At 49.0% G+C, this 14,041-nt stretch overlaps 1 protein-coding gene across 4 annotated transcripts; it reads left to right on the plus strand.

The window, feature by feature from the left end:
* The first annotated feature begins 1,390 nt into the window (after positions 1-1,390).
* Positions 1,391-13,705, plus strand: CEP85 (centrosomal protein 85). 4 transcript variants are annotated; one of them, XM_065857152.2, is made up of 14 exons: positions 1,391-1,475; positions 2,981-3,052; positions 3,671-3,823; positions 6,018-6,742; positions 7,402-7,535; positions 8,377-8,494; positions 8,877-9,062; positions 9,426-9,578; positions 9,833-9,987; positions 10,488-10,608; positions 11,063-11,113; positions 11,200-11,307; positions 11,939-12,167; positions 12,441-13,705. In XM_065857152.2, exons 2-14 carry the CDS (start codon positions 2,989-2,991, stop codon positions 12,602-12,604), a joined length of 2,361 nt encoding a protein of 786 aa, XP_065713224.1. In that variant the 5' UTR covers positions 1,391-1,475; positions 2,981-2,988; the 3' UTR covers positions 12,605-13,705. The 4 variants fall into 4 exon arrangements, with proteins under 4 accessions (XP_065713224.1, XP_065713225.1, XP_071655058.1 ...); XM_065857153.2 differs by lacking the exon at positions 1,391-1,475 and adding an exon at positions 1,504-1,876; XM_071798957.1 differs by lacking the exon at positions 1,391-1,475 and adding an exon at positions 2,015-2,574.
* Positions 13,706-14,041: the final 336 nt, after the last annotated feature.

A 14,041-nucleotide genomic window follows, 5' to 3' on the forward strand; every position in this document is an offset into this window, starting at 1 on the left:
TGGCCACCAGGTTGTGCCGTGGTGGGGGGGCCCACCAGCGTGCCCCCAGCACGGCCAGGCCGTACGCCAGGGCCCCCAGCAGCAGCGAGCCCACGGTGGCTGCTCTCAGCACCTGCATGGGCCAGAAACGGGCTGTGTCCTCCGGGAGGGTGCGACAGGCCTGGCCCGGCTGCACCAGCGCTTCCACACAGCTCTCCCAGAGGCCGTCGCTGAAGGAGAGGTCGCGGGGGAAGCCAGGGCGCTCGTGGAGCTCTCGCCAGCGTGGGGCGGCCGTGGCGGCCAGCAGCAGCACCCAGCCCATGGGGGCCAGCGCCAGGCCCCACAGCAGGGACAGGGTCCCCATTGCCCACAAGGACTCGCTGCTGATGGTGCCGCTGCTCCCGCTGGGACCACGCCTGTGTGTGAAGGAAGGTGACCCCCCGCCACACGTGAGGGGCCACAACGTGGCCAGGCATAATGAAGGGCTCAGCAGTGCTGGCATCAAGGGCAGCGCTGACCTTCCCAGCTGAGCGGGCAGGGGCTGAGGGGGCTGAGCTGAGGGGGCTGCCCAGGCTGGCCCCTCAGCCAGGGGGTCTGGGGGACTCCAGGGGGCTTGAGGGGGCGGCGGAGCCTGGGAGGGAACATGGGGGCAACAGTGAGGCTGAGTCTGCCTGAGTCTGACCGGCAGCAGGCAGGGGAGGGGAGGACAGAGGAAGCAAGGACAGGTCAGGCCCCACTGCCATCGACAATAAAGAGCAACAAAGATGCTGAAGGGAGTGGAGCATCTCCCGTGTGAGGAAAGGCTGAGGGAGCTGGGGCTCTGGAGCTGGACAAGAGGAGACTGAGGGGGGACTCATTCCTGGGGATCAATATGGAAAGGGGCAGTGTCAGGAGGATGGAGCCAGGCTCTTCTGGGTGACAACCAGTGACAGGACAAGGGGCAATGGGTGCAAACTGGAACACAGGAGGTTCCACTTAAATTGGAGAAGAAACTTGTTGGGGGTGAGGGTGGTAGAGCCTGGCCCAGGCTGCCCAGGGAGGTTGTGGAGTCTCCTTCTCTGCATTCAAACCCGCCTGGACACCTTCCTGTGGAACCTCAGCTGGGTGTTCCTGCTCCATGGGGGATTGCACTGGGTGAGCTTTCCAGGTCCCTTCAACCCCTGACATTCTGAGATTCTGGGATTCTATGACAACCCCTGGCCCGGTCCCACCGCCATGGACACTGCGCATGCGCAGGCAAGCGGCCGGTGCCGCGCCTTCACGCTCCGCCCTACGGTTGGCGGCCGCGGACACTTTTCCTCTACCAAAAGCCGTCGCTCCCTCCGCGAAGCAATGGGGCGCAAAACAGCGTTCGGGCGAGCCAATGAGAGAAGGAAAGGGGCGTGGCCGGCGCGCTTGAATGGCTGCGGGGCAGGAGTCGGTTTCCTCTGCCACGCCCCCTCCGCGGCTGTAACTGCCGCGGCGCGCGGGGCAGCGCGGGCGGGCGGCGGAGCCAGGTGAGGGGTCGGGCTCGCCCGGGAGCCGCTCCCGCCGCCGGGGCCTCGGGCAGCACCAGCACCGTTGTCTGTGCTGCCCCCGCGGTGGAGCCATCCGTCCTTCTCCGGCGCGGGCTGCTCACCGGCCCCCACTTCCCCTCAGGGACCGACTCCCCACTTTTCCCCTCAGGGCCGGGCCTCTTCCCCTTAGGATCCGGCTCCCCCTGTTCTCTCAGGGACCGGCCCCTCGGGGTCAGGCTGTACCCTGCAGGCGGTTGGGCTCTCTCCTCCGGGGTCAACTCTTCCTCTTTTTCCTCCTTCCACCCAAATCACTCTCCATCCCCTTGTAGGGGCGAAGGGCCGCCCCCCACCCTCTGGCTTCACGTCGCTCCGTGCACCGGCCAAGCTCCCCCGTCCCTCGGGTAAAACGCTGCTCTCCCTCTTTCCCCGTGACCCAGCAGCCCCTTCCCACCCCTGTGCCCGGAGAGGGGTGGTTTGGGGATCGTGTGCGTGCCCCCCGGGAGGGGAGGGGGGTGTTTGTGGGAGGGTGGTGCTGACTGAGGTGGGGATGCTTGGTTGCTTTATTTCAAGAGGCTGCATTTGATTTTCCCTGTTACAATGGCCTGACTGTGGTGCTGGAGACTGAGATTTAAATTCAGGAATTTCTGAAACATCCCTGAATCAAACATAATGAGCACTTTGCTTAGCTGTAAGAGTTTTGTTTCTTCACTAAGTGAAACACTGCATCTGGTTCATTATTCTGTTGTATTCCAAATGTTTATCCTGTGTTTTTAAGAATTAATGGTTTCTGTGAGCTCTTTGAATCAGTAAGCAAAAATTTGTAAGCACTGGCAATTTAGGATTTAATATTTGACTGGTGGAGTGGAGAGAGGCCTCAAATTTCCACAGGGAAGCCTGAGAGCTGTAAATTATTCTCACATCATCTGAAGCAGGAAATTCACTGTCTGAAGCACTCAAAGAAGCAGATAAATTACACCAAAGCTCTGGATAGATAATGATTGCCATTTATGGAACAGCAAGGCTAAGTTTTGTGTGCCTGCGTTTCTGCATGTAGTTGCTCAGTGACCTCTACAGATGGCAGAAACAAACTGGTTTAGAGGTAAGACTTTTAAAGGGAAATTTTTAGTCTCTGCAGACATAAAACCAGTGTGTAGGTGCCTGGTGATGGCTGCTCTATAAATAACTACGATGGGGATAACACATGCCCCAGTTGAAAGGCGCTGCTGAACTGCTGCATACCTGGAGAATGCTGCAAGCAGAAACTCTTCTCATTTCTCAGGCATGAAGAAAATCTACAATAACTGCAAGGGGTTTTTAAGTATTGTCTCTGTCGCTGCGGGGCCGAAACAGAGACACTCTTGGGAGGAGGTGCTAATTAAATATGGAATACTGTGTTACCCTGAATGAAGAGTAGCTGACATGTGTACCCTTTGCTTGGTTAGTGGGAACAGAGTTTGGTTTATGCTGATTTAAAACAGGATTTTTATTCATTTATTGCCTTGTAGTTTGGTGGATGGATAAGATGGCTGCTCTTGAGAAGCATCTGGACCTGAGGCTCCAGCAGAACACTCCCTCGGGTAAGGACAATCCTCTCTTTACAGCCACGCTGCTGGTGGATCCCATTTCAGTTTCTCTGAGGAGACATGTGGCCCTTAGAAGAGTTCTTTACCAAAAGCTTTTTATTAGAAAAGCCCCCACAATGTCTTATTCCTGCAACATAAAATAATTGCAGGGGTATGCAAAGGTAGAGAATCATTTGATAATGAACCTCTCTCAAGTGATAACTGATAAACCTGGAAGAGTTCTTAATGGTTAATGAATAAATGTATCTTTAAGCAGTTTTGCTGTTTGCCAGTGCTGCTGCTCTTTTTAGTCTGAGTACCAGAGCATCCGCTGGGTGTAATATCACCAAAAGTATCAATGGGAGTATAATTTACTGCTTTTGCCTTCTGACTTCCATGGCAAGATAGATTTTCAGTCTCCTGGTGATATTATTTGGCTTGCCTGTGCTTGCTGCCATTTCCTTTTGCAAAAGAGATTTCTTTAACAATACGGGGAGTCAAGCACAGGTCAGTTTGGGTTTTGGTAGCATGTGGAATTAGGCATGGCTAGACTGATCAGGTATAGTTTAATATAATTAAAAGTCTTTTCAGTCTGTTGGCTAAAGCATAAATATCCCTGTTTTTTCTCTCCAGATCCCAGCACCAGTCAGAAGAGTAATTTCTCGGAGACTGATTGGAAAACACCGATGTTGTCTGTGAAGTTCCAGAGCCGGGTCAGCCGCTGTCCGAGCGTGGCTGACAGCGGGGACGGGGGCATCGGGACCTCCTGCTCAGACAGCACGGAAGGTGATGGGCAGAATGGGACCCCCCAGGCACAGCCAAAGATTTTAAGTTTTCTTAGAAGACCGACAAGCATTAAATAGCCCAATATCACTTAACCCTAGAATGTAAAACTTGGGGAGAGCAGGATGTGTAATGATGTTTGGAGATGATTTCAAACCCAGTGCCTCAGTGCACAGATATGCTCCCTGAAATATAAACACCTGACTAAGGGACTTGCTGTCTCTCTAAGCTGGCTTGGTTATCTTCTAACTGTAGTGAGCATTTTTAACTGACTAAAAGAACCACCTTGGTGATTTGCTGGTTCACATTAACCAACAAGTGATTAATTAGCAAGTCTTTTGTGTGATTTTTAAGAAATAACTTCTAGATGACTCTAGATCAGTGCGCCTTTGTGCGTGAGCCTCCGCAGTTGAAGAGCTGTGCGTTTCCCACTGGAGAATGCAGCAGCCGTGCCCTCAGCTGAGGCACAGTCTGTGAAATTGCTTGTCCCAACAATCCTTTCCACGCGTATTTTCATCTTCACCTGGGAAAGTGGCATAAACCACTGTTGATTCACTGATTCTTCCTTCAGCAGCAAGGAAGTTTGTTGTTCTTTAAAACAATGCACTTGACGCATTTATGTGTTTCACACGCTGCCATGAGCCTTTTGAATGAGCTATAGATCTTAATAATGTGTGAGTAGAAATGAAGGCTTTGGAGAAAGTCTGGCTTGTGGAAATACCGCTAGAAATATTACTAGAGCATGTTTAAGTGTCCCATTTAGCCTCTCTCAGGATAATAAATCATCCAGTTGCATGCTGAGGGTGGGGAGAAAACGATGGCTCTTTGGAAATTGCCATTCTGAGCGTTTGTCATGTTGTAGCCTTGTTTGCAAGAGCTGAGAATGAGCTGATGTTCAGGACAGTACGTTACTCAGAAATGTTGTTGTGACAACCCTGCGTGCACCCAAGGAACCGATTGCAGCATCGGCATGTGGCGTGCTGCTCAGAGAACTCGAGTTCCTGAGAGTGATGCTGGGGTATAAATTTAGGGGCTGTGAAAGGAAATCGTACTGTCCCTTCTCCCTTTGCCAAGGTGAATGTACTTGCAGCGGCTTGGTAGCGTGGTGTTCTCTGGAGTTCTGAGGCACAGCCAAGTCATGTCATGAGATTTTTCTCCCCCTCCTGCTCATTTTTGAGGAGAGGGTCTTGTGCCTTTGTTGTGATAGTTTTCCTGCAGTTTGATGCCTTTTCCATTATCTGTTTTAGGTCATATTCAAATTGTAACCTTTTCCTCCTTCTTGTAGCAATGCTTTGAGGTTACAAGCAGGTGGGTGACCTTGCAATCCCGATATTGGTTTAATGAAGCATCACGTGGGGATGGGCCTTTAGCCAAACCCATGAACAAAACAAGTTTGTGTATCTGGGAAAAACCTGGAATCACTGCGATACACAATGTATCAGGACAAGGAGTGGGAACAAGCACTTCTCTGTTTGCCTTTCTCAGCTCTTGCTGTTGCTGTATTGAAATTTGAGAGTTGCTAAGAATAACCCCATATGTCCACGTAGCCAGGTTTGGTGCCCGTCTGACAGGACGGGCTCACGTTGGGCTGCGTGCGCTGAATTCATTTCCTGTGGCAATAAGGCGAGAGCCATTACTCGAGCCTCTGGAAAAAGCTCTTTTACTGCAACGTTCTGGAGGAGTTGGAAGGTCAACTGCTCGGTGATCTGGTGCTCAGCTGTGTCTGAAGCTCATCATGGGCTCAGCAAAGGCTCCTGTTAGCTTTGGTTACGGGTCCGAGTCGCTGAGCTGTGGGACGGGCAGAACAGAATCAAGGTCTCAGTGTTCAGCTGAGTAAGTTTCAGCCTTTTTATTCAATTTAAAGGACTTGATTTCTAAACCTATGATAGAAAGATAACCTTATTGATTTAAGATTATACTAGAGTAGCTTAAAAGCAAGGGATTAAAAATGTGTACTGAACTAAACTTGGATTCTTCCTGTGGTTTGTGGTGGTAAGAAAATATCAGCAGGTTCCTGAAACTTGTAGTAAGGGGGAATACAGGTGTGCCTTAGTCTTGCTGCTGCTTAGGAGGACATGTTCAGGGGGAAAAGCTTTGGTTTTTAAAATTATTTTGGAAAGTTCACCAAAGGAGTGGCTGTTCATGTCAGAATATTTTCAGGATTATAATTAGAGCATCACTCTTTTTTTTTCCCTAGACTTTTGCAATTCCAGTGACAGTTCCTCATTCCATCCCATCAAAACCCAAGTGACCATCCCAACAGCCCATGTTATGCCTTCTACGTTGGGTGCTTCACCCTCCAAGCCGTGCTCTGCGGGAGACCAGAGCTGTTCGCGGGGTACTTCAAACACTGCGGTGCCGGGATCTGCTGCTGAACACCCAGGGCTCATGAGAAACGGAGATTTTAACACTGGGAAGTCATCTCAGGTGCCACCCAGGGATCTCTTGCATCCCTACGGGACTTCAGGGGGAAATGGTTTTGAGCCATCCTGGCATCCTGTTTCGGATCACATGAGAGCCGAAGACACTTGGAAGTTTGACACCCCTGCCATCGAGCGTACCCTGAACCAGTCGCTCTTTCTGGATAGTTCATGCACTGACCCTCTCCATAGGTTCCAGAAGTTCAATCCAAGTTCTGGGGCAGCTGATGCAGGAAAGGACCATTATAAGGTGCTACCAGAGAGCCGGCAAACAGCTGGGGTGAACGCAGCCTGCGAGCCCCGGGACGCGACGTGGCCGAGCGGGAGCAGGCTGATGCCAACGGGACTCCAGGCCAACAGTTTCTTTTCAAAACCTGTAGCTCCTTCATCTCAAGCATGGATGCCAGAAGCGTGCGCGCTACATCCGCACGAGAGGGTCTGTGAGCTCAGCGCTTGGAAACAACAGCTGGAGAAAGTGCGATTGCAAGTAGAGCAAATGCAGGTAGGGAGCTGCTTGTGGCAGTGTGCGAGTTTGAAACCCTTCCTGTCTCTTTAGTCAGGAATCATTGTCCCAGACTTTTGAAGCCAGAGGGAATATGTCTCATTCTTCTCCCTGTCTTACACCCAAAGTCACTTAATGATCTGTTTTTACAACGTGTCGTGTCAGGGGTATCATTTGACATAGAGCAGCCCTGTATTATGTTACTGCACTGCACGGTGGTTCAGATCAAGGGGTGAAATATCCCATCTGCTACAAACTGGGAAGAAAAAGCATGCCAAGAAGTTCTGAACAGTTTCTAGAATAATCATGTTCTGTATCTAGACTTAGGAAATAGATATATATATAAATATATATATATATATTTTACAAGGTGCCTAAAACTTACTGAAGTTTATTAGATGGAAAGAGTTTATCACCTCTCACCAGCTGTACCCTAACAGAGACAAAATATTTCCAGTGAGCTAGCACAGTGATCTAAAATTATTTGTTAATCTCCAGTTCTGCTTGGGCAAAGTTACTTGTTCTTGGACATGGACAGACTGAAATAGCTGTGCCCTGGCATGCAGATGAGCACACAGTGTGCAAAATAGCTCTAGCAATGTTGCAATTACCTCTGTGGAGCACAAACCTCTCCCTCCTCGTTTTGTTTTATATTTCAGTTACAAAATGGAGGTGCCTGCCACCACCCCCCCATGTATTCTCCTTCGTTGCCTACGCATGATCCAGCTCAGTGGATCAATATCCTGAATTCCAACGAAAACCTGCTCAAGGAGAAAGAGCTTCTCATTGACAGGTGAGAGTTTGATACCAACATGTGGTTTAAGGACTCCAGTACGTTTCCTTTCGGAAAGGAAGAGTTTTGAAAATACTGAGGAAAGCTGATATCTCAGAGCCCCTTTTACCTGATTGAGCTTTTTTTGTTGCAATGAACAACACTTTGAGAACAGCTGTCTTTTGAGTTCTACCCTTCCTCTTGGAAGTAGGACGGTCATACTGAAGAGTTCTAATAAATAAATTTTGGTTATGTTTTCCTGGGTTCTATAAGGCATAAAGATTTATGTTTACCTCACAATTATCTGGAATGTCAGAACTGCTGCCTTTTTGCTTGAGGACTTTCTGGGAGCTTTTTGAGGTCTGTATTTTAAATTTGTTCTTTGGGAGTTTGGGCTGGCAAAAAGACTTCTCATACCTAATGCTAGTGGTCCATAAGCTTTTCAGAAAGAGTCCTAATGAAAACTGCCTTCAGCATTTGGGTGTAAATACTTTTTCTGCTTGCTTTGAGTTTTCTGTCTGTTTGCTTTACTCATAAGCTCCACAGCCAAGCTGGATTCTCCAAAGCATGTAAGGCTTGTTGTTTTATGTATAATCATTGCTGAGGGGGAGGCTTTGAAGGGAGAAGAGTTAATACCAATTCTAGAAGAAGTTGAAATGGGTATCTTTCAGATTGCTTCCCTGCAGGCTGGCTCTGAGTTGCAGAGTTGTCTTTCTCTTCTGTTTTTCACTGTATGGAGCATTAGAGTCATGGTGGCACTGTGTTTGGTTGTTTCATTTCTTTCTACCATTGAAAACAGGGTGTGTGTTTGAGAACAGTGTATTATCTGTTGGTTTTTGGGGTTGTTTGTTTTTTTCTACAGACAAAGACAACACATATCCCAGTTGGAGCAGAAGGTCCGGGAAAGTGAACTGCAAGTTCACAGTGCCATGCTCGGCTGTCCAGCATCCTACGGAGATGTCTACATGTTGAGAATGCAGGTAATGAGGTACAAGGGGGTGTCAGTAAGAAATATATATTGAATCCAATGGACCTACCACTTGTCATGAGGCCTTTCCAAAGGAGGAGGGCTATGCAGAGTAAAACTGTCCCTTGTGTGAGGTCCCAGTTACCTGTCATTTCCGAGATCTTCTGTGACTCTTGAGATTTCAAGCCCTGAATTAGTACAGTTTGTTTAGGAGCTGTGCTAGTGATACAAACACCTGACAGCACTGACAGATAGTGCACTATATCAAATGGGGTGAGTGGTGTTTGGGAATTAGGGCTGAGAACACAGCTCTGAGACAGCACAGCTGCCTCGTGCCTGTTTGTAACTGCCTGTTAGCTCCAACAGGCAGAATTCACTGCTGTCTGGTTTTGCAGGAGCTGCAGCGGGAGAACAAGTTTCTTCGAGCGCAGTTCACAGAGAAGACTGAATCCCTCAGTAAGGAAAAGATTGAACTGGAGAGAAAGCTGGCTGCCGCAGAGGTGGATGCAAAGCTGATCCGGGAGTCGCTAAAGGAAACTATGCAGAAACATGCAGAGGAGTTAAAGAAACAGGAAGAAAGGGTACGATCCCTGTAGATACAGGAAGATGTTTTCTCTTTGACTTTTAGCTTCTCAATGTAGTGCCTAGGTGTAAGTTCTCTGTGGCAATGTGTGATTGTCGATATTTTCTCATCTCCTTGGAGAATTCTTTGGTTTATAAGCAAAAGAACCTTCTTCCCGCAGTTAGAAGTAATTCAGTACCTCTTTTTTTAACCGAAGCAGCAGCCTCTCTTTAGTTAAGCAAGCAGAAGTGCTGCAGAGTTGAGGTGATGTTGCATTTTGGTGTTGAGTGCTTTACAAAAGGGTAAATGAGACAGCATATGGAGGACTGAAGAATGGACAAGAAATTATATAAACTAAACTTGTGTGTAACTGTCCTTGCAGGTAAAGGGAAGAGACAAACACATTAATAATCTTAAAAAGAAATGCCAGAAGGAGTCAGAACAAAACAGGGAGAGACAACAGAGAATTGAGACCCTGGAACGATACTTGGCTGACTTACCAACCCTTGAGGACCATCAGAAACAGAGTCAGAAGGTAAAACTTCCTCAGAGTTGTGATGATAACCCTTCAGAGACTTGCTCAGGTGGCTTTTCTACAGCTGCAGATAATCCCCTGTGCAGCTGCTTGAGTGAAGTTGTGGCCTGGCCTTTTTGGAGGAGGGGTGTTCTGAGCTGTAGCTGAGAATTGCCACATAGGTTGTAAAAATTGGAATTGTGAATGTAGTTGAAATGTGTGTGTGGTGAAAGCCCTGGGGGGTCTCTAGAGTCTTGTGATGGTCTTTGTTGCAGCTGAAGGAATCTGAACTGAAGAGCGCTGCTATGCAGGAAACAGTGCTGGCGCTGGAAACAGAGCTTGGGGATGTCCGGGCTGCTTTCAGGGAGCAAGAGATGCAGCTGGAAACCCAAAAACACAAGGAGCTGGAGCTTCTTTCCACTGTGCGCAGGTAAAAATTAGAAGAAACTTCATCTTAGCGCTGAAGTAATCACTGCGCAAGAAGGGTGATGATTCAGCACAGCTATGGTACCACCTGTCAGAACCAGGTTACTGTGGGTTTGTGGTGATAATGTGAGCACTCACCAAAACACCATGTTCAGATTCTGCATGCCGAGAGTAGAACCAGATGGCTGAAACAGGACCCCTGTTTTGTCACCTGGTTTGTCTGTGTCCTCTGGTTATTGCTCTCAACTGTAACTCCTTGCAAAATGGATCTATGTAATCCGTCGTTATTGTGTCTCTGCAAATGTGCCGATATTGTGGGTAGGGCTGTGTCCAGGGCGAGCAACTCACTCCTCCACAGCCCTGGCAGCTTGCAAGCTGGGATGCAAACAGGGCAAGACTGACACCTCATGTGAAATATGAAAATCATTTTGCCTCCTCATATTGTTTAGTGAGGGAAACACCCCATATAAAGCTCGTTTTCCCACGGTGTTGTGCTGATTTCAGCTTGCAGGACAAGATGCAGCAGTGTGTAAAGAATGCAGAGAGAGGACCCCCTGCGCAGGATGGGGAGAGACAGAAAATAGAAAATGACTCTCTGAAGAAGGAATGTGACTGTCTCAGGAAGGTAACAGGCTGTCCCAGCTGGGAATCACGCATTTTTCTTTCCACTGAGTCACACCAGGTGCTAAAATGAGATTGGGTACTTTTGTTGTCATAGGCTGTCACAATTGCACTGAAGCAGCAGTTCTGGGATTCCAAACTGAGGGGTTTTTAAAGCTGTTCTTGCTGTGATAACCCTGCAGTTCCACAGTAACACTGGAGAGAAGCTACACAATGCAGAATAGGGGAGAGGAAAACCACAAGAATGCAACTTCTCCAGTTTGTTTTTAGCTGATACTTCTAATGATGCCTTTTATCAGGTGCCTTTCATCAGGGAATCTGTCCATTATGAACAGAGGCAGTGATTAAAGCAGTAAGCGGGCAGGAAGGAGTGGGGATGCTGTGCTACCGAAGGAGAAATCCTGCTGGTATTACTGAGTCTGTGTGACCAGTTCTGATGTCCCTGCTTTTGATTGCAGATTGCGGACAAACAGCAGAAGAAGATGGAGCAGTTGTCCTTGCAAGTAAAGGTGAGAGGTGACTGAAGAGGGACCTAAAATTGAGAGTCTGCTGTGAAATGAGTTAGACTTACTGTTTTCCCCACGGTCTGTTCCAGAACCTGGAAGAACAGGTGGCCCAGGAAGAGGGGACAAGCCAAGCTCTGAAGGAGGAAGCCATGAGAAGAGAAAATGCACTTCAGCAACTCCGGACTGCTGTGAAAGAGGTCAGAGCGGGGGCGTTTAGAGTGCCCAAGCGTAGCGGCTGCATGAGTAATGGATTGTCTTTAAACAAGACCCTTAATTTGCAGTCAACAGCACAACCTCTCCTGCTTCCTGCTAGAGTCAGTTGGCCTTCCATGCTCTGAAAGGAGTTCTTCTCTGTTCAAAAGCAGGAGGAAAAAGGCAGTTTCTGCCCTGGGAACTTCAGCGGGGGCTGCGGGTTGTGGTGGAGGATGCTGAGCGTGCTGGCTGAGGGCAGCAAGGTGGTGAGCAGGAGTCCAAACTCTGCTCCAGCCCTGGCTGAAGGGCAGGGCTGAGCCCCACTCTCAAGCCTAAAGGAAGCCAAGCACAATGGCAGCCCTCGAGGGAAGGGATGGCCAGTGATGGGGTGAGCAGCTGGCGCACAACCTCCTGGATGCTTTTTTAATTCCTGTTGCATCTGAGCCAGGAAAGCAGAATGCTCACACCGTGTAGGCCTGACACTGGCTCATCTGCCAAGAGTCTGGAGGGCTTGATGTAAACCTGCTGCTTCTGCCCTCAGTGCTTCCCATCATCACAGAGCAGTTGTGTTATGTTGCTTTAAGTGTGCTAATTCTGTCCTGAGTGCCTGCTAACTTGCTGCGTCTGTTTGCTCAGCTTTCCGTGCAGAACCAGGACCTCATTGAGAAGAACCTGACCCTTCAGGAACGGCTCCGGCAGGCAGAGCTCACGACCCAGCCGCTGCCTGTCAAGACAGCCCGCCTGGCCCAGGAGCTGCACAGCGAGCTGGCCAGTTGTCTGCAGGATTTGCAGTCTGTCTACAGCATCGTCACTCAGAGGGCTCAGGGCAAGGATCCCAACCTCTCCCTGCTCCTGGGCATTCGCTGTAAGTACATGGGCTTATGGCAGAGCAAACCCTTTCATTCTGTCACAGCACAGGAACTGAATAACTCACCTAGTATTGAAGGCTCTCATCTTTCTGGGATCGTGAACCTTCTTTCTGTGGTTTGCTAGCTCTAAAGGTGCATGCTGTCATCACTAAATGTTAAGTAGTACCTCTTTTGCAAATGTGCATTGTTTTTTCTGGCTCAGTTGCAAATGTGTGTGTGCTCCTTGGTCAGAGTTGTGTGTGAGGTAACTCCCCTCTCTCACTTCACAGCTGTGCAGTACTCTGCCAAGGAGGAGGAGGATTTGCTGAGCCCCGATGGACTTGGAAAGAAACTGGTGGAGGTAAAACAGCTTCACAAAGAGGTGGAGGACTTAAGGACGGCAATATCTGACAGATACGCTCAGGACATGGGAGACAACTGCATCACCCAGTAAAGAACACTCCCCAAAGTAAGATGGGAAACAAAGACTTGAAATCCCCAGGAGTCTTGAGCTCCTACAACCCAAAACCTATTCAGCACTTTACCATCCCTTTGCTCGGGTACAAGATCTGTGACTTAGCCATTCTGAGAAACTGGGGGGGGGTGTTGCCAGAAGTGTTCAGCTGCTGACTGGAATCATTCTGGGCTTCGGTGTCGGGCTTTGATCCTGTGGAATGTGTTTATGCTGTGTTTGCTGGGAGCTGGTGTGGTCTCTGACGCTGGGAGATGAATTCTGAATTGCCTTCTAGGCATGTCAAATGCTGAACATGCAAATGTGACAGTTAAAACCATCACTAAAAGGAAATGTATGCCCTGGCCTCTCTGATAAAACTCTCTGTGCAGATCCTGTGTGACTAGTAGGACCAGAGGATTATCAGAGTGTTCAGGGGACATTTGTGGCCTTTGCAGGCAGGTGTGCCAGTTTTATACAGCTGCTAATTACATCAAGGTGCTACAGGCTCCTCAGTTGCTGTCTGCACAGCTCTGGCTTGGATTCTCATGTAGCCATTTGCAGAGCAGCACCTGCTTTGCTCAGGTAAATGCAATCCAAGTCTTTCGGTAGTCAACAGGAGCTGGGCAATAAAGCATCACCAAAATAGACTCTGAAAATGCTCCCCCTGGGCACTGTTAGCCCCAGAAGCCTTAAGCTTTCTATCCCCCTAAAATAGTACCTGAGCTTAAGATTCGAACTGCAGAGGAAGTGGATTGATGCTGAAGTGCCTTAATGTGCTAGACAAACCTCCTGTCCCCACACTGCTCTGTGCCTAATGCATCTGCCGGCTGCTATTCCCTGCAGCAGCTTGTAGAGCCATCGCAGACAATCCTGGGGAGTTGGGGGTGTCTGGAGCCCCTGCACCCCGGGGGACACCCCTGAACAGCACTCTGCTTGCTGCATGACAGGGAAAAAGCCATTCTGGTCATGACGTGGCACAGCAGGATCGGGGAGCTCCTCCTGATGCTGGGCTTTGTTTTATCCCAGCACTTTGTTCTCTAGGAGCTCTTTGCTCCTCTGCAAAATTAATGGGATTTCTAAATAAATCAGCATGGAAATGCAGTTCATTTGATCACAACCCTCCGAAACCTTAGTGGCAACTTTACAGGGCTGGTTTGTGACAATACCGTGATGCTGAGGATGGAACTTCTGGTTTTCAGCTTAAGAGCAAGATGCTAAGTCAGTTATAATGGGGGGAAAGCACTGCTGAAACTTCTGCTGTTTGGTTGTTCTTGGTTCACGTTGGGGCCACGAGCCCTGGGTTTGAGAGAAATGCTTTTGGTATTCCTTTGTGTTAAATTTTAAGACCAAATCTGTTCTGTTAGTGTTTGGCCACCACGGGTGATGGTGGCAATGAATTGGGGGAGGGAGTGCAGCAGCGTCTGCCCTGTTCTTTCC

Source organism: Patagioenas fasciata, chromosome 25 (assembly GCF_037038585.1).
Source record: "Patagioenas fasciata isolate bPatFas1 chromosome 25, bPatFas1.hap1, whole genome shotgun sequence".
NCBI lineage: Eukaryota > Metazoa > Chordata > Aves > Columbiformes > Columbidae > Patagioenas > Patagioenas fasciata.